The 19,822-nt window shown below is 45.8% G+C and overlaps 2 protein-coding genes across 6 annotated transcripts in view; one reads left to right on the top strand and one right to left on the bottom strand.

The window, feature by feature from the left end:
* Positions 1 to 19,105, top strand: part of MFHAS1 (multifunctional ROCO family signaling regulator 1) — a 33,287-nt gene extending 14,182 nt beyond the window's left edge. The window contains exons 2-4 of one of the 4 annotated variants that reach the window (XR_010998111.1): positions 13,332 to 13,487; positions 14,941 to 15,380; positions 16,889 to 19,105. Coding sequence is in view for 1 of the 4 variants with exons in the window: in XM_068187318.1 (XP_068043419.1) it covers positions 13,332 to 13,458; positions 14,941 to 14,944 (131 nt within the window). In the remaining 3 variants the exon portion in view is untranslated. Of the gene's footprint in view, positions 1 to 13,331; positions 13,488 to 14,940; positions 15,382 to 16,888 lie in introns of those variants that run through there. The other 3 variants (XR_010998110.1, XR_010998112.1, XM_068187318.1) reach the window with 3 other exon arrangements.
* The window catches only part of LOC137472320 (ribonuclease CL2-like), a 170,570-nt gene that overhangs the window by 14,067 nt on the left and 136,681 nt on the right, over positions 1 to 19,822 (bottom strand). The window lies entirely within an intron of this gene.

Raw genomic sequence — 19,822 nt, 5'->3', positions numbered from 1 at the left:
TGCTGCAGCTTCAGGGTTCTGAGGGCAGCCTGCTCATGCTGAGCATGTGCCAGTGCTGTGTTGGGGCCCCCTTACAGCCCTGCTCAGCTTTCTCAAGCCCTGCCTGCTCAGTAGAGGGTCTCTGGGGCTCAGAGCTTTGATGGCTGTGAACTTCTTCAACATCTTGTAGATGTAGTGAGTGGCAGTGCGAATGGATTTTAATGCACACACACAACACCCAGTACTTCACTCATCCTCCAAATTCAAGGGGGACAGTATAGGAAAGATATTTGACTGGCAGCAAAGTAGAAGACGGAATGGGAGTTTACATGAGACCTAGTCATACCTCTGGTTTCACAGGTCTCTTTAATACATGGATCTTTCACTGTATGCTCTAAGGACCACTGTTAGGACTGAGCCATCCCAGCCTAGAAAATGCACTGGTGGAATCATGCCCTGCTGAGCACCTTTAGCTCTTGATGTCAGGAATATGTTATTCAAGCTTTCAAACTTTCTTACTCATTTTGGTTTCGGGTTTTTATTTATTTGGGTGCTTTTTAAGCCATCTCTTTTGTTAAAACTTCCTCTACGGAGGTTCAAGCTCATATTTCATTATAGCTAACTGCTCTGCTTTGACAGCCTTCTGACTTGTTTCTGAACATCCCACGCCTGCTTTCATATTGAGATGGAGTGAAGGAAGACAGCTGGGATGTTGGGAAGAGATGCCTTTTTTTGTTGACCTCAATATCCCAGAAATCTGCTGAGCAAGAATTTATTTCTTACTTTATCATAATTTTAAGCTTCTGGTGGACAATTGTGTAGAAATGTTCAGCGGGTGAAAATGGAGGCAATGTGAGCCTCACTCTGGAACTTTTGTCATCTCCAAGAGCTTTTGTTCAGGTTCATGGTGGTGCCAGAGGGCTATGTAGGGAGTGAAACTCCAGTGTGCCTTGTTCTCAGTAAAAGGTCCAGCCAGATCTACATACCTGAACCTGTACTGTCAGGAGTTTTGGGCAGGGAGTCTCGCTCATGCTGTAACGTGAAGGATCATGCTGTGATCTAGCATTGGTAACATTTTCATGGCATCTTGAGTGAGCAAGAAGTTTGTAGTTTCTCAAAGGAGCATGTGTATGCCCAGAGGGAGCCCTACAGGCTCTGAGGTGATCATTACTGGATTTTGGAAATATCTTAAGTGGTGCTTGCATAGGCAAATAATTCAGCTCAGCAAGTGGCTGCTGTGGTCAGCTTGGAGCCTTCCTAGGGTGAGGTGCTGAAATAAACAATCAAGAGTTGAGTCTTGTGTGTGTCTTTTCCTAAGCAATATGTTTGTACCTCAAAGGCTCAGCCAAACTAAAGACTTCCTTGGATGAAAGAAAAGTTTGGGAGCCTTCTGTTGGGATCAGAAAAAAACAAAATTACCTTTCTCTGGTGTCTTTTGTAATGGAAAGCTACCACAAAGCTTTGAAGCTGCCTGTTAATTTTAACTTGTTTTTTGTCCTTCTTTGAAATAATACTTCTCAGACAAAAGAGTCTTTAGCATATTATGTACATACACACATGCACATTTTTTTGAGTGCCTACAGTGAAGTTTAACACAATGTTAAGAAAATGTTGCCGAACATGGCAAGATCATATTCAGTTTAGTAATTCAGACAGGATCTGATTAAAAAAAAAAGAAAAAAGTTAAAATAAATAAAGAAACCCCCCCAAACAACCATTGGGCTGAAGAGGGTGTGATGAGAGGAGATGCTTAGTGGGCTGTTTTGGGAAGTGTGGTAGGTTGGCTCTGAATCTGTGACTTGGACTTCTGGCCCAGCACTTTGCAGTGCTTCCCATTAAAAGCTGGCAGGTGTGCAAGCGTGGCCAGGTGTCTTTGGCTACGGGAAGCTGAGCAGTGTGGCTGTTCACTTACTGCATGGCTGCTCCTGCCCCTGGGCACCAGGGTGAATGCTGGCAGCATGGTCCTTGTAGTGAGAGTGGGCACCTTGAAGGCAGTTCTTGACCAGCCTCTGGTTTATCACCAGTATGGGATCACAAGTTGTCACGTCTCATGGCAGACCCACGCCCAGGCTTCAGGTCAGTTTATTACTCTTAGCTGTGCTTCCTGAAGCATTTAGCATCAGTATTTCCCTGAAATAGCACCTTTGGTTGAAAGCTGTGTGGCAAAACAGCCTCTGCTTTGCATCTGCTGCATCATACAAGTTTTGTGCATGATTCTGCTTCTCTGGCATGTACCAAGTGCACCTGGTCCCATCTGAATCTTTCAGGTGAGCATTGGAACTGAGAGCTGCCTGCAAAGTTATGGTTCTGCTGGAGACAGCACTTTTACCCCTTGCTCTGTGCTGCTTTGTTCTCAGTTGCATAATGCAGTGTGATGCAGATAATCCGGTCATCATTACAAAAGGATTTAAAACCCTTTTTTAATCGGAAGTCATTTTTAATAAAGCTTTGCCTTGCTTGGTGGACTCTTCTCCTGGCTTGAGTGTTTAAGAACAAAATGCAGGTGACTGAGGGAGGTGGGAGTCAGGCACCTCTGTCTGGCTCCCAGGCAGTGGCTGGTGAAGTCCAGAACTGTGGGACACATTTCCAGTAGCACCAGGCATGCAAAATCCTTATGTGCCCAGATAGAGACAGCTCATAGGTGTGTGCATTCTCAGAATTTTTCACTCACAGAGCAGACTTCTGGTGGTGGAGAGAAGGAAAAGCTTGATCTAGTCCAGTCTGACTTCTACTCCCTCTTTTAACCCTCTGTGTCCAAAACACTGGTAGTCCTCTACAGCCTCCTGCATCTCAAAACAAGCTGTGGTCCTGGACAAAGGGCAGCATTTACTTCTCTTGTAATGGCAATGGCATACAGTGTGTGTAATTGACCTTATTTCTTTGGCTGTTGCTCCGCTACTGTATTGTGGAAAGTGCACTCACTAGAACAGTGTGTGAACTCTTATGTAGCTCTGAAATGTATCCTCTTTCCACTTTTCTGGTAGTAGCCACCTTTTGAGCTGCTACACCTGCTTCACCTCCCCTCAGAGCAAGCCTGACTGGGGACTTGAACTCTGGCATTTGGCATATGAGAGCAAGCATTTTGCTGCTTCCTGTTTTTTTTTCAATCCCAGTAGTCCTCACTCTTGGGATACCTCCAGTGTATGCTTAAGATATCCCTGAGCCTCCTCTTTGATCAGTGTAAGTTGATGACTGGGAAGTTTTAAGGTGGTTCCTCCCCAAGACACATCCATTCAGCGGAGGGCCAGTAAGCTTGCAGTGCAGGTGAGTTGATAAAACATCTGAAGGAGGGGGAGTCAGGGCTGTGTTACAATGACACTGGTGAGTAAGTACCCTAGAGTTACCCACCTGGTGAAAACCTAGAAGTAATACTGGTTTGCAGCACAAATAGGGGACCAAGAGAGAGCTCAGCTCTAGGACAGAATTCCCTATGAGAGAAAGGTGCAGGGGAGTAGAAGAAATGGTGGAGGAGTTAAATGTTCTCCTGGCAGCACTGCTGCTTCCCTGGGAGGCTGATGAATTCAGCTCTGAGGCCCCAGAGCTCCTTCCTGTTACAGTAACAAATGTGACTACCATAGAAGTGATTTTCAAACAGCAAAGATGGATGCTGCAGGTGACTTTTGGGCAGTGAGAACCCAGACCAGATGGCATTTAGCAGGCAATGAACTCTTAAGAGTTAAGTAGCAAAGCTATTGTTTCTGTATTCTCATCACTTCTCTCTGGGAGGCGTTCCGACTGTGGAATAAAAAGCAATAAGCATTGGTCTCAGCAGAGATAATTGTATTAAGCTCATAAACGTGCACTTTTCATTGGGAAAAAGGTATTTGTAAGAAAAATCAAGGTATTGCATTGATTTATGGCAATTAGTTGTCTGTCATCTACATGGATATTAGGGAATGAGAGGGTTCAGAAAAGAGTGGTTAAATTATTGGAAATGTTGAGGAATCACAAATCAACACAGAAAGAAAAGTTAAAAGATTAGTTCTCATCCTCTCTGGAAAAGGGAGCAAATAAAACTGTTAATAGTAAAAGGACAGAGCTTTTTTCTATCATTGAGCAAGAGAAAGCCAGCACGTCACTCAAACTTTGAAGACTGCAATTTTGGTAATAACAAAAGATACTTTAAGCCAAACAAATAGAGCAGATTCAAAACAAAAATCAGGTTTCCACCTCTGTTGGCATAGGGAGACTCAGACTCTGAGCTCTCTGGAGTGCTGCTTGGGCACTTCATGTGCACCAGCAATGCTTTTATAGTGGCCTTATGCAATTCTCCTCCAAAAGGAGAATTGTCTACTGGTCTTGGTGCTCTGCTCCCTCTGATTTTAGCCATATATCTTGATGCAAATGTACATCACACTTTGTTTCACAAGGAAGAAACACTTGAACTAAGGATGTACTTAACAAACTAGAGCATAAATGAAACAAATATATGCAAAGAAGGAAGTTATGTCCAATGTCCTTGTAATTAAAGAAACCTCTGATCCTGCAGCTTTGCGGTCAGCTAAAGCCATACCTGTGGACAGCATGTAATGTGGGGTTAGTAATTATTATGTAGAAAGTGGATAGCTTTGAAGGAAAAATGCCAAGGAGGCATTTTGTTCCAATTAAGCATGAGCCTAGAATAAATTTTGTGATGTACGTGCATAGACCAAATTCCCCAGTAAAGTGACTTCAATATGAAGTCATGTTGATAGATTAGAACAGGGATGAGCTCAAGTTGGTTCAATAAGTGGGTAAAACACTTGATTTAACATTTGAATATGAGCAGGACCTTTGGTGTAAAGACTTTTCTCCTTAGACCAGTCGATGTTGAAGGGTAAAAAAAAAAATGTTCCTGTGTTTAAGTGGGCTCTGTGGTTGTCCTGATGAACAGGGAGTGTTTTAGGGTGACCAAAATAGCTTTACAGAGGAATATTGCGCATACATCTCACCTTAAGTGATCCAAGAGAATACTTACTACCACAGGTCTGAAAATACAGTTCCTGCCAGTTCAGTTTGCAAAACACACTGAAACCTTGGAATGGCCCTAAGGCAACAGCAATGCATGGAGTCAAGTTACTTTTACCCAGAAAGGAGTTTACTTAATCTCAGAGAAAACTGTTGGGCAGAACACGTAGATGCAAGTCTTGCACGTGTGTTTTGGTTTGTTCTCCTTTTCTTGGCTGCCAAAAGGTAAGTAAATGGGGGTGGGGGGGGGGGGGGGGGTGGAAAGGAAGAGAAGAAAAGAAAGGATGCTGTGGCAGAGTGTAAAAAGTTGCTACAAGAGAAAACTCCAAGTTTCTCACTTACCAGCTGGACACCTGTCAACTTCCAGAAGAGGGGCTTCCTAGCCAGGATCCTACCTTCAGCCATGGCATGCATGGACATCTTGCAAGGAAGGAGCAAGCCAACAGGGGAAAAAACTTGTCTCAAGTGCTCTCCCAGCCTTAGTCTGTCATCAGCAGATGACATCAGCACACGGATTTGTCTCTTTAGTAATGCTTAAGAGCACTTTGCCAGTTAATGGTTTGGTCTGCTTGTGAACCCTTCTGTTGCAGCAGTCTGCATCAGGTGCTTCCTTTTGCTTTTCTTCAAGTTCACCATGTAATACCTGCATTAAGGCTTTCTAGTTTTTGTGTTGGAGCAGGCAGAAAACAATCAGCCAGTTCTGGGTGCAATATTAGTAGCTAGACTGTTGTGAGGAAATATGTCTTGCAGACTTGACTAATTCTCTGAATTTAGCAAAAGGGCGGGCGGAGTCTTGGCTCTGTCTCATCATTTGCATAAGGCTGGAAATCAGTGGGACTGAGTCTTGTGCGCCCTGCTCTGGGGGCTGGCTTTTCACATGGCCACCTATTAATGTGTTGTGACCTAAACACAGAGAGACAGAGTTAGCAGGATGGTGACAAGTCCTGGTACTCCCTGCAGACTTCAGTGGACTCTGCAGTGGTGTCTAGTGTTCAGGCAGATGCTCTGTGTGCAGTTGTCCCTCACTGTTACTGGGTGAGAACAGACAGGTTGGGGCTGGCTGCAGCTTTCTCTCCAGCTGGTGCCTTGCCTTGGCAAACTGAAAAAGTGCTTATGGCAGATATGGCTGAAGGGGTGGAATTAAAAATAACCAAAAGGTAGATTCTGGGCTTGGTTACTCAGTGACAGGCCTGTTTCTATTCTGGGATGAAGATAATTCGCACTGAGCTCATTACACCATGACTCTCCCTTAAAATGCCTTGACAGTCAATTTCGTTCCAGCTAATAAGGTCCTAAAATGTTAATGAAGCAAATCAATTTTTCATGGCTTTGTATTGCAGTTGTCAGAAAGTGCTGTGTTGCAGGCTGCCAATTCAAAAAGCTTTTCAGATGTTAGAAGGACAGCAAAACATTCAGCAATTTGAAGGATGTTTTATTTTCTCAATCTTTCCCCAGTGCCCCCTCTCATTTTTCTAAGACTTTATGCTATGCTGTTTGCTTGTCCCCTTTGGTCACGTCATTTCTCCATTGTCTACTCTGGTCACTAATGGAAAGAGATGGCTTGTTCCTACCTTCCCTACTGCACAAGGTGAAGAGAGATGGAGTGCCTAACAGAATAGGTAGAGATGAAGCTGGACAAGGGAGGCTACTCATTCTGAAATACTATTTGAAATATATTGAGTTTGATGGAACAGAGTGGAGAAATGGCATCTCATTCATCCCCTTTCCTCATCTTTTTGGAAGGAGCAGTAATGTCAAAAGTCACAGCCCTCTCTCCTCATGGCAATTTGCTGAGATGTCAGTGCTACCGGCATATATGCTGTCAGTACTCAGTATCTCATGGACTGCAGAAGGAGGAGAGAGTTCATTCATTGTGCAGCCACATTGATGGTCAATCACTTACCCACACTGGCTTAGGAGCAGGTTAGATGGCAACCATCTTTTATTTCTCAGAACTGCTTATTTTGTACTGCCAGCAGGAGACAGAAGGCTCCAACTTTCACTATTGCTCCTGGAGTTATTTTGATGGAACTGTTTTGATCATTTACTGCTCTCTGCATTTGTGTTTGTGAGTCTGCAGATGGGAAGTACTAAATTGTGTGGTTTGAGGAATGTAAGGGGATTTTTAATTTGCTTTTAATTGAATTCCATTTATAACTATAGTTAATTTCTATGTGCCTGAGAAAAATATAATTAACTAATGTTTTGGGAAAACATAGAGTTTTCCAGGTTTTGTACTTGGAAGCTTTGTACGGCCACACTGGTAAGGGATGATCTCAAATTACGCATGGGGGAAAAACTAGTGTGCGAGTTGTAATTTGGTATTTTGAATTTGAATAATTAACCCCCTGTAGCTGTTGAGTGGAATATCCAGAACACTTTCCACTCAAGTTCTCCCCCCAGAGGTGTGCTCAGTCCAGTGCCAAGGGTTTCCCCAGAGCTTTTGCAAATGCTCAGGTGTGTCAATATCCTCTTTTGCTGTGACAGTGATGCGTTCAGAGCTAGCTGACCCTATAATGACTTGGGGAAGATGGAGGGTATTTAACCCCCTTAAGCCTTTCTGACCATAGCTGGTGTTTGTGTGACTCTCCCATTCCCTGAGTGGCAGAAAATAGAGTTAGTGATTGCCAGGTACAGCATCTGTCTGCCTGTGTCTCCTGGACAGGCCTTGCAGAGCACCGTAGCCTTTGGCACAGCCCTGGGCTTCCTGCCAGGGTAATTAGCCTGGTAGCTCCGTAGGTGGGAGGTAAAGTGCAGGGTGATCTCAGTTGCTGGGGGAAAAGCTGCCTAGGCTTGAGCTGAGCAGAGCCCAGCTTCTGCAGCACCTCCAGGGTTCCTGGCCTGGGGAAATGCAGTTCTGGGTTCTGAGGCTTGACCTGTCAGCTCCAAGCTGAGAAGCATTGCTGTCTGTTTCCAAAGCTTGTTTTAGGTTTCCTTCACCTCACATGACCTAAGAGCCTTGAGAAAACAATTTCTTGTGCAGTCACCTGGGGGAAGTATGCAAGGTGAGCCATATCTATGTTCACAGCCAGAGCTGTGAGGCCTAGAGATGCGGTGCTGTCTTGAGAGACAGCTGATGCTGTGAATGCAGGAGCTAGAAAGTTGTCCAGTGCTTGGATCAGCCAAGACTGAGCCTGCCCCTCTAGCAGTTGTGATGCTCTAGATTGGAGCTGGGCAGCCACAGGAGACTGCTCTGTGCTTAAGGTAGCTGTTAATATTTTTGGTCTTGAACCCTTCAAAGGAGAAAATGGTTCCTGTTGCATATTTTGGAAAGCTCTGACCCTTGCTCTCTGCACCCTTTACTCTGTGCTATCAGCTTCTGGTCTTGGGGGACTCACCTCTGTAGGCTAGGCCTTTGCCTTGCAGCTGGCTGCCTTTCCCACTTCACATCTCCAGAGCAAACTTTCTTTTTGTTTTCAAGCCTTCCTTTTTCTTTTAAAACTACATCAAATCCCAGGCTCATTTGTTCCTAGGCATGTGCTTTACCTGATGGGTGGTTCTGCTCACCAGCCTGCTGTTGTGATCATTACTTACCAACAGAGTTTTTCTTCTCTGTTGCCTTTTTCGCTCAGCAGCCTCTCTCAGTAGGGCTCTTTGACAGACTGGGAGGTTTTTTTGTTGTTGCTTTTGTTTGCTAGTTCTAAGCTTCTCTGACTGGGGACTGCAACATGAGGCTTATGAAACTTTTGTTCATAATGTGCATTTCACCCTGCTCTGCTCTTTTTTTTTTTTTTTTTTTTTTTTTTTTTTTTTTTTTTGATTTGTGGCCAGAAGAATGACCTTCAGTGAGAAAAAATATTATATCCTAACTTGGAGGTCTTTATCCAGCCCTCTGTCTCAAGCAGGCTGGGTAGATCAGGTCACTCAGGACTCCAGAAATAAATCAAGTGCAGTGTTCTAGCTTTCTGGGGAATATTTTTGTGCGTGACATGCAGGCAGTGCTGCAAGGAGCATATTAAAAATTCATACCAGTACAGAGCAGTATTTTCTGTGCACAGTGCTTGAGAATAAGCTTGTGTGTCATGCACAGCAACATTTGTATGAAGCAAGTAATTAGTTTCATCTAAGCAGAGAAGATTTAAATAGTGTGGAGTAGATGCAGGCTTGTTGTGAGACACCATCTCCTTCCCTTCTGCCAAAACTCCTTGAAGATTTCTTCTATAGCTGGCTGCAAAGTCCCAGTGTGTGAGGGCGTTTCCTGCACTTAAAGCAGAAGGGGAAATCTGTGCACATGGGTATAATACCTCACCCTGCCTCTGTGACAGCTTTGATGTAATTGTGTAAGTGCTCCAGCTATTGAAACTTAAAACAACAAACAGCCAGACACAGAAGCTCTAGCTTCTCCAGCCCAAATTTCTTTGCAGTCATATGGATGAGAGGGGACGGAATTGCGTGCAATGCAGTGGGGTATTGTGAGAGCCACGGTTCTCACGTGAGCCCTGTTTTCTGACTGCTGTTGGAAACCAAGCATGAGGCACGTGCTTTGGGTATGCAGGCAGTGTTGAAATGTTCTATTCTCTATTCTTCCGAAGGCATGACCACTCAATGCTATGCTGACAGATGTCACAAGCAAAGATTAGTCAAAGGAGGCTTGACAGAGAAGCACTTGAGGCCGTGATGTAAAGTCTATCTCCAGTCAACCTCAGTTGCAGTGGTTTATGTTGGAAGGCCTTCAGCAAGGAGGAAGAGTGAGAAGGGGTTTAGGGTAAGAGAGCATATGAGCACTGAGGCTGCAAAACCCAGTGGGTCCTTGGTTGGAGCAGTTCTAAGATATGTGATGGAGTAAGTGGATCAGTGCTGAAGCAGGGCAAGATGTGGGAACAGCTTGGTTTTGGCTCTCATGCCCTTGCTGTAAAGCATGAGCAATATATCCTCAAGGTCCCTGCCAGACTGAAGAGAGAGAAGCAACACCACAGCGCTGGGGTCAGGTCCTGCTCATCCACTGCTGTCTGTTTGTCCCAATGGGGCCCAGATCCTGACAGCATGAAAATTATAAATATCATCAGGCTGATACTGTGCAAATGTACTGTCCTGGAAGCTCTGAGAGAGAGGAGATGGCATGACAGGCTGGATTAGAGTATCTCATCCCTATGCCCTTGCAGCAGATTCTTGATACTTGAATGGGGGACCTTGGGTCACTTATCACAGCCACTGCAGTGGGAACTGCATGAAGGCAAGTGGTCTAGGTGGGATTTTCTTCCTGCATGCAAACTTTCCTCTCTGTTAGGCAGCCAAGTAGGCTTACAGCTGACACTGTCTCGCTGCCAGCATGGAGTAACCAAACACTGCTACAAGTACTCGCTTTTCATGCTGTCAGCCTCTCTCCTAGCTCTCTGATTTGTCATGGGTATCTGGCATTTCACGGGTATTTTCTAAAGGCCAGAGAAGTGTGCTTTGCAGCATGCATGGGTCTGATCACTGGCATGAGCTTTGAGTGAGCCTGTGCCTGTGTGTGTTCTGGGATAAAACAGTGGCAGTGAAGAACATCTTGCTGACATAGAAGTAACTGCTTCAGGTGAGCTGGCTAATGCTGAAAGGAAACAGGCCTTTCTGGCAGAGCTAAGCTTCGTGGTTGTGTGTGTACTATTGCAGGCAACCTTTCAGAGAGGGCAGGGAGAACTGAGGTTTCCAGTAAAATTTGTGACGTGCTCACAGAGGAATGTGCAAAATACAATCTGTACTTAGGGGCAGAACAAGTACTGCAGACACAAGGTGCTACATTTAAACTACACTTAAACTGAGCAATTAAACCTAGCAAACACCTCCCCATGCCAACCACCTTTTGTATCAGTCAGTCCAATATCTCATTGCATCTCCTCTTTCCCATCCTGCTGTGGCCCTGAAGACTTCTATTGCTAATCTCCTACAGTTTGAATAATTTCTGAATAGAAATATGAGGTTTCTGAAACCTCTAAGAGATTCTGGGCCTGGAGGGTTGTATCCAAGTAAGGTGTCTCAATCCTAGTTTGTTATAGCATACATTATAGTGCATATTGTAATGGCATTTGTACTGGCTTTTATTCAGTAGTGATATGAGGTGTGATTTAGATAGTTATACCTAGTTTAGTATTGTGATGAAAGATGACCAGTTTGCAATGAGAAGAGGATAAGAACAATATAGTAAAGCAGCAGGATACCTTTTAGCTGAAAGGGGGATGAATAGTAAGGATGCATAGGTGACCTTCTGTCCACTTGGTGTGTGATATGTCTTACTGAGAAATTGTAAGAAAAGTCTTTCTTCTGGGGAACAGCATGTATGTCAGCAGGAAATGGGAGTGGGGCTGGAAGAGATTTGGTTGGGGCTGGGTACAGGGTAAGGTGAGCTTTATCCCAGAGACAGCCTAGAGAGGAAGGTAAAGCCATGAAGAAAAGGAGGGTGACTGAAGAGCCATGGGTTTTGCAAGGGTTTTGCCTGCAAATCAGACATCTATTTTACCCTGCAGCAATCTCCTCTGCATGAGAGATCACCATCTAAGTATTTCTGAAGTGGGAAGATGAAAATAGAATGAAGGCTAAAGCAGACAGACCAGTCTTATTGCACTCCTCTGATTTAAGATCTAGTGGATATTAGCCCTGTCTTTAAAGTGCATAATGGTGCACTGATTTTGTGACTCGTTTTTCAGAGATAGTGCTTTCAGTACAGTTATCAGTACTGCAGTTTGGAAGTCAGCCTGGGGTTGGAAACCTGGGAATTGTTGGGAGCTGGAGCCCTGTGGTGTACATGCTTGATGGGGTGCAATGCTGCTTTCAAAATATGACAGCTCACGTAATTGAAGACACTGCCTTGTAGACTTAATTTTGAATTGCAAATGCCATCACATTTCTTCTGGCTTGGAAGACGCATCTTTCTCAGTTAAAAGTTGCTCTGCCAGTTCAGGTTTAAATGTAGGTGTGAGGTGAGGGGAGATACTCAAACCAAATGTGAATTCAGACTTCAGACTGCAGACTATGGGAGCAAACTGGAATTGCTGGCCCTACAAGTGTCTCTCATGGGGAACTGTGCATATTCCTTGCCAAGCCCTTCCCTCTGTTTTCTCGATATGAAATGACATGCTGTTTTCTGAAAATGAGAAGAGAAGCAGAACAGGGAAGGAGAAGAAATGCCCCACCATTTGTAGGGCTTCATGCCTCATGATGGGGCATCCTGTTATTCTATTGCTGCACAGGCTGAGCAGTACTTTAAATTGTGATTTCTTTTCTGTTTTTCCAGGAGTGCCCGGCAATAGTCACTAGACAGAAGGAGACATTTTCTGATGTTCTTTAACAGTAGAGGAATTTATTGCAAGTGCATTTAAAAATAGAGGAGTCCAAGGACCATCTGTCATGAATGTTTTAGGGGAAATGGGGACAGCTTGCAGTGGCTGCTTGATTGATGGGTCCAGAGAGTTTTGTGTGGACCTATGGCTGCAGCCCACTTACAGCTGGCCTGCCTCTGTAAAGAAAATAACTGATCAAGCCGGTTGTGTCCTGGTGCCTCTGCTTTGGGTAGGTCTGTTTGGCACCCATGCAGGCAAACTCAGAAGAATTGAGCCCTTGCTGCTCATCCCATATTGCCTTTGAGAGCCGACCCTACCTCCCAGACAGGTATCAAGAGGTGTTTCTGGTGCTGTTGGATGTCTAAGCTGTAGGTGGACTACTCTGAGGAGATGGCTTGTTGATGGCTGGGGATCTGCCTTGCTGGGTCATGTGTGGAATAGAGCCAGGAGGAAACTTGATTTGCTCTGAGCAAGCTGTTGGGGAGTGTTCCCCAGGGCTGGGCACATCTCAGCAACTGGCTTTCCCCTCTCACTGTGCTGACCTGTGTCTTGCCCTGAACTACATTCTGCAAGGGTGCCAGCAGTGAGGAGCTGCCAACTTGGCACTTGAACAGTGGAGCTGACGCAGCTCATTTCACAGAGGGATACCAGGCGTTGTGAGAGCCCCCCACTGCTACTGACTCAATACAGAGCTCGTATTGCCTCCATTATGGAAGAACTGACAGCTGGAAGCTGGGATTTGCATGCTCAGCAGAGTATACCATAGCCAAGGGTCCTGACAGGACGCAGCAGCAGTCCCATAGCAGTTGTGGCAAATGCACCCAGGGAGAGAGGCATTAGGGAGTCTTCCATCTAGATGCTATGAATCCCTAAATCTCGAGGCTGTGTGCAGTGATTCAAAGCAGAGACTGGAAAGATGGGAGATGTTATGTGTGTGGGGAGCAGCCTGTCTCCAAGCTGTACTCAGGACACTCACCATGGTTACATGTATGGGACCTGCTTGTGTTGTAGGACCAGTAAGCCCTCTTGCAGTGCTCACCTGCATCACTCATGGATGCTTACCTGGTGAGGGGGTGACGAAGGGCATACTAAATGCAAAAATTACCTTGCTGATGCTTAAAAATTTTCACTCTTTTCCTTTATTCACAGGAGAACTGCTGAGTCAGCCGAGACCAGAGGGACTGACGGAGATCATCTGTCCCAAGAACGGCAGCGAGCGAGTTAATGTTGCCTTGGTTTACCCCCCAACTCCTACTGTGATCAGCCCTTGTTCCAAGTGAGACCAGAAAGCAGACCTATTCCCCTGTCAGTAGACACCAGAAAGTCTACGTAAAACATGCCCTCACTAAGCACTTCTTTCTGGAAGGCAGCAGCCCCACAGCCTGGGGACTTTTCTAATTATTTGTGGCTATAGACAGCCCACTCAGAGGATAAGAATTACAGTGAAATGGGCTGAGGTGTTCTCTGAGCTGTGTTGTGGCAGATGCAAGATCAGGAGATAATGCAGTCATAGGTGGGTTTTGGTAGGATGGGACTTCAAGAGATTTCTGTACACCCCCTTCTCAAGCAGGACCACTCACACAAGCATGTCAGGTTCCTTGGGACCTTGTATAGGTGAGGGTGTCAGCATCCTTGGATGACAAGGATGGAGGTGCTACCATCTCTCCAGACTTTATTCTGGGACAGAATTTCTTTCCTTTTGTTCCATCTGAGTATTTTATTTTATTATTTTATTTTATTTTATTTTATTTTACTTTATTCATTTCATTTTATTTCATTGCCATAAGATGCATTACTGGCTTGTGTTCAACATGTTCTCCACCAGATCCCAAGGCAGCAGGACTCCAGGCTATGGTGATGCATGGGGTTGTCCTGTTGTAGGAGTAGAGTTATACACTTGTCCTTGTTGAATTTTACTGCACTATTGTTGGTTCAGTCCTCCAACTTGGTGAGGTCCCCCTGGATAGGAGCCCTACCCTCTTGTGTATATCTATTTATAGCTTATATGTACTTCACAGAGTGGGAATGTGCTTGGATAACAGAGCTATATTGTTACGGGAAAAAATGTGGAGCAACACTCACGAAAGCAGCCAGTGCTTTGGCTTTTTGATGCATGGGTTTTCCAGAAAAACAGAAATTCAGCCATGGTCTAATTGGAGTGGCACAAGGGGGTTTGGTAGGGACCTTTTAGGAGCAGCTGAGTGTCTTGCTGGTGTGTGCTGCTGTGCTGTCTGTGAATGCCTGTTACTTTCACTTCAGTGTCTTGACAGTAGCTTTAGATGCTGTTCTCTCTGTTCAGTACCCTCCCATTCCAAAATACCACTCCTAGCAGAGAATAGCTCCAGTGATGGGTGGTTGTTGAGCTGTGTGTGAAGGTGAGGTTGAAGTACCCACTGGGGCAGAAAACAAAGATACCCCTGAGCCACAGGTCATTACTGCCTATTCATTTGGTTCTCCTGTGTGTGTACTTGGCACAGCACATTTCTAACCTGCAGGTGCCATTCTTATTGTACTGTGCTATCAGGCTACGCCTCCAATCCTCTTTGTCCTCTAGCCTGCCTTCCACAACATCTGTTAACTGTGTCCCAGTTTCACAGTCATTCTGCTGGCAGGAAACTTGTGTTCTCAAAAAGGCCTGTGTTACTTTTACTTCACTTCACGCTCCCTATTTAGAAACCTAGAGAAAATCGTGTGTCTTCGGTTATTCATCACAAGCACTGTGAAGCCTCCTATATTACTTTATCCTTTTCTCTTCCAGATAAACCATCAGTGCTGGTGCCAAAGGTTTTCCACTGGGCAGAACATGGCTGATGCTCTGCAGTGCTCCCATCTTTCCAGTTGTGGAGTTGATGCTGACAGGGATCAACGGGACTTTGGACTTTGGACCCTGAAAGAAATGCTGTGAGGCAGGGGCAGCTCCCAGGTGGGGGCCTCATGGCTGGAGTGGATGAAGTCATCTGGAGGTTGGGGATGACAAGGCATGAAGGAAAATGCTTGCTACAGATGGCAGGGCCGCTGGCCAGAGGGAAAACACTGGGGATAGGTTTCTGTGGACCCACTGATCGCGTGTTGAAAACCCATTTGGATCTCATGATGAATGTAAAAATGTTCTTGGTATACCATTTAATTCAGACCTGCTTGGAGGAAAGTCTCTTGAAATGAGCTGTAGCGGGATTCCCTGGATTTGTTCCTGGACAAGTGAGTTTTGTGGCAGTTGGCCAAAGCTTTGCTGGGGAGTGGGTTGGTACTGTGAAGCCTTTAAAATTGCTCCACCACAAAACAATTGGCTGTGTCCCATGCAGCAATCTTGAGTGGAGGCTGGCAGAGAAGCAGGCTGGGAAATGTTTCCTGCCCTGTGCATTCACATATGTTGTGCCATGAAGTGGTGAGGATGTGCTGTGATCATGCAGGGACAAAAGCAGGGCAGTCAGTGTGCCTCTGGCACATGCTATTTCTTATCCCTAGTGTTACCATTTTCTCCAAACAGCTGCTGGTCTGCCATGTCTGGGTGCTCTGGTACTGCCATTGTGGTACTTTGTGCATTGTGTCCACTGGAGCACTAAAAATCTAGATCTTGGTCGTCCTCCTAGGAAAGCCACAGGCATCTTTGTGCAGAGATCTGGTGAAGCAGTTTGTAGCTGTGTGATACAAACTGATCCCGATCCCCTTGGGCTCACCTTGGAAGCTATGCTTCATGAGCAGCCATCTTCCCTCTCCAGATGTGGGAAAGGGCAGGCTGAGCACTGGTATCAAAGTTCTGGTTTCTCCCCCAGCTGTGTGGCTTTGAGGACTTCTAAGATGTTGCTGTTAGTTTGTGCCCTGCAACTGAGCCCTGGTAACTGTGCTGAGTCCTGCTCTATGCAAATATTTATTTAATGTAAATCAATAGGAGGCAGGCATTTCCAGAGCCAGGATCCTTTCATCAGATGCTGGGGGAGGTCTGAGAGATGAGGGACTTAAAATACTTGTGTTAATGTACAGCTGTTAACTTTTTGGGCTGTGATGGCAGACCTGGGATGGGTGATACAGGTCAGCAGGCAGTGCCCACCAGAATGTGAGCTGGCCAGGCCTGCAACCACTGCAAAAGAGTGATGTGTCCTGTTGGGACCTGCTGCAGTTGCACAGATGATATTCCCCGGTTTCTGATCCTTCAAATGCCAGCCTTATGTGCAAGGCTGTAAATCTTCCCATTGGCAAGAACTTAATGCTGGGAAAGCAGGGCAGAATCCACTCCAGCAGGAGATCCAGAGGCCAGGTAGAAGAAATCAAGCCATATACCTTACTTTAGGGGGAAAAGCTGCCAAATAAAAGCTGGCAGCTCCGTCAGCTTCCTGTGTCTTCGGGGTATCGTTCCAGCTTGGGACGGTAGCTTGGGCTCAGATTTCATGTGTTGACCTGCTGTCTCTGGCAATGAACCTTCTTACGTCGGTGAGAATCATTAATTGATTGTGCTTCCGTGTTGCTGTGGATAAACTGGAGACTCAAAATTGTCTGTGGTGGCTGGAGGAGGTGAAAGGGAGGTGAGATCTTTGAATGGTGCTCAGGAATAATGCTAGGAAACTCCCTTGTCCTGAGTCTTGTTGCCCATGAAACATGCCTGGTACAGGCAGAACTTGTGTTAGAGCATTCCCTACTGTCACCTCCCATGCTGGGCGGCCTTCTCCTCCTGTTGTGCTGCTACTCACCTCTCTTTCCATTCTCCATAGGAAGAAACTAGCGATTTGTTGCTGTGAAGTTGCGTGGAAACCACATTGTAAAGAAACCACAAACTGGAATCCTTTTCCAGCCGGATGCCTGTTTCCCAGTGTGCCCATCTGGTCTGGGATGCGTGAGCATTGAAGGAGTGAGAGGACAGAGCAGACATCTTACAGCCTGCTCCTTGGGACCGCAGCCCTCCTGCCGGGGTGTGCCACCTCCGTGGGAGCATTCCCTGGCCTCTGCAGGCACTCAGGCTGCTGCTGTGCACTGAAGCCGTAATGCCAGGAGTGTGGCAGTATGGAGATCAATCTAGTTGGGTCTATTTAATACAAAACGGTGATTGCTCATCCACCCACTGTTTAGTAACTGGTGTAACTGTGTTTTCATCCAAATTTTTTTAATATGCAAAAACCATTTAATTTTCTATGCAGTTCACAAACATCTCGCCTTTGCAGTTGCCAGGTGGGAGATCCATGCAGGAGAACCAAACCAAGCGGCTCATAGTACTTTTGATTTTGCTGTCGCTGTCTTTTAAGGATGCACCCTTGGATCCTCATACAGCATCCCTTTGCTGAGCTCCTGCCTCAGACCCCATTTAATATCCCTCAGCCCCAGGGATGAGGGCCCTGTATTTATGAAGGATTTGTCATTTTTCATGAATCAAGCCACAAGGAAAGAGGGCTTGAATGCAGTGCCCTAAGAGCAGATACCTGAGTTCAGAGTATGTATTGTGTTCCAGTTCTTGTCCCCGCTCAGGGAGTTACCAAACTGTTAGAAATTACTAAGGCCTCTGTGCAGCACTGTGCAGCCTTTACTGAAGATGTGTTATAAAGAGGTCAGAAAGGATTGGGGCATCAGCTGTCTCCCTGTGGAGCTGACAATGAATTTATTAACTCCTTTGGAATAGGAAGAGAATCTCCTGGCAATCTCCTAGATGCCTACTTCACCCAAGATGATTGTACTGGTTTTGCTTATTGGTTTGCAAACCCTTGCTTGACCAGTTTTTGATTTCCTGCTGAAACTGTTTCAGACAGATTTGGAAGCAGAGCTAGCGAGCTGCTTTGCACTCCAGGACTTTCAGCAGCTGGAAGATGTCCTGGAGTACCTTGTGTTACACTCTGAAGCAAAACCTGGGATTCAAAACTGCATCCGTCCAAGTCAAACTCCCAGGATAGCAGCCTTGCCTTCTTCTGGGTCTGTGTAATGTGAGGAATTGCGTGTCCCTAAGCAGCATACAAATAGGTAGAGGTGAGAGAGAGTGAGCCCAAAGGGTGATGCTGCACACGTAGGTCATTTTAGGGCTTACAGGAGTACTTGGAGACTTCTGGCAGCTGCAGAGGGTCCTGGGTGATGGGACACCTCTGTTTTAACTTTGCTATAAGCAAAAAGGTCAGAGAAGTAAGATTGTTCCCAGTCTGCCACAAGGCCAGGACCCCTTTGACTAGTCTCCTTTTGTGGCAGTGCTGTTCTTTCTGCATTGCCTCCGCTCTGAGCTTGGGGGATTCAGCTTTAGAAAGTTAAACTGAAATAGAGGCTAGTTTGGGATTTACCCTGCCTTATGGTCTCTCAGCTCAGATGGAAGAGACTGGGGGCTGCAGAAGCATGGGTCATCTCCCTTGCAGCATTCCCCATGACACAGTTTCATCATGGCTGTAAAAACTGAGTAGTGTATTTGGATGCTGCTTTCCCAGGAACTCAAGATGTGCTTGGCTGTACTGTAGCACTGGAACTTAGATGGGGTCCCTGTTCTCTTTCCCACTGTACCTCTGAGGCAGCTAAAGTTTGTCCAAGCAGTTGAGGCTCCTCACTGTGAGGAGTTAGATACAGTTGTGTCAAAGGGAACTGCAAATGTTACTTAGAAGCTCACTAAGTGAGATGAAAATCCACTGGCTCACTCCTGCAGAGCCAGATCCCGGAGCTCAGTTCCTCTCGCGCCCTTTGGATGGTATCTTGAGCTGGCATCTTGGAACAGCTGTGCCGGGAGGTGGAGATGCTGCACTGCAGTAAGCACAAGAAGAGGCAAGCAAGTGGGCCTCAGTGTAGCACTCATCACACGCTTCACGGCTCAGTTCATGGACTGTAACTGCAGGTACTCATATAATCTACATCACTGGGCAGGACTCTGCGCACACACACATGCATGCCCAGACATACATGCACCACACCCCCACTTGCCCACACGTCCTCGCCAAAATGACTGAAAATAAAAGTGATCTCAATCTCCAGGAGAGTCCTGGCTGTGTGATTTGTTTTTCCTCTTGCAGTGCCTTCTTGGGCTCTAGTTCTGGAAGGGTCTGCACTAGCTGTAGATCTGCGCTGTAGCAAAGTCATGGAGAGATCTGCTGTTGAGTGAATCTGAGCATGGAGCCCCTTGTTTAGTATCTGTGAATCATTGCCCACTTCAAGGCAGGTGATTTCTGGGGAACAGCTTTTTTACCCAGTACCTTTTAAGGTATTTTATGGGTTTGTGAGGCCAGCTCAATGGCTCTCATTGGTACCATGTTGTTTGCATTTGTGAAAAGCTTGGTTTCCTGCTCATGTTCAGAGTAGGTTTTGGAGGCAGAGTAGGAAGGCAGGTGGTCCTCTCTTTGGCAACAGGAGCATTTGTGGCAGCACCAGGAGGATGAATTAAAAATGGGAGCAAATCCCTTCCCACTGCTGCAGTTTAACCTCCTCTGGCAACTAAGCATCATCACAGCTGCTCACTCACCACCACCTCCTGGTGGGAAGGAAAATAGGAAAAAAGTAAAACCCATGGGTTAAAAGCAGTTTAATAATGGAAGCAAAGTAAATATAATAATACTGATGATAGTAACTGCAATGAAAGAGAGAGGAATAAAACCTGAGAAAGATGAGTAATGCACAGTACAGTTGCTCACCACTCACTGACTGATGCCCACCACTGACTGATGCCCACCACTCACTGACTGAGTGATGGAGGA

The sequence above is a fragment of the Anomalospiza imberbis genome, chromosome 4 (genome assembly GCF_031753505.1).
Source record: "Anomalospiza imberbis isolate Cuckoo-Finch-1a 21T00152 chromosome 4, ASM3175350v1, whole genome shotgun sequence".
Taxonomy (NCBI): domain Eukaryota; kingdom Metazoa; phylum Chordata; class Aves; order Passeriformes; family Viduidae; genus Anomalospiza; species Anomalospiza imberbis.
Note: the sequence above shows the minus strand (reverse complement) of the source record. Positions and strands in the feature narration are given on the sequence as shown.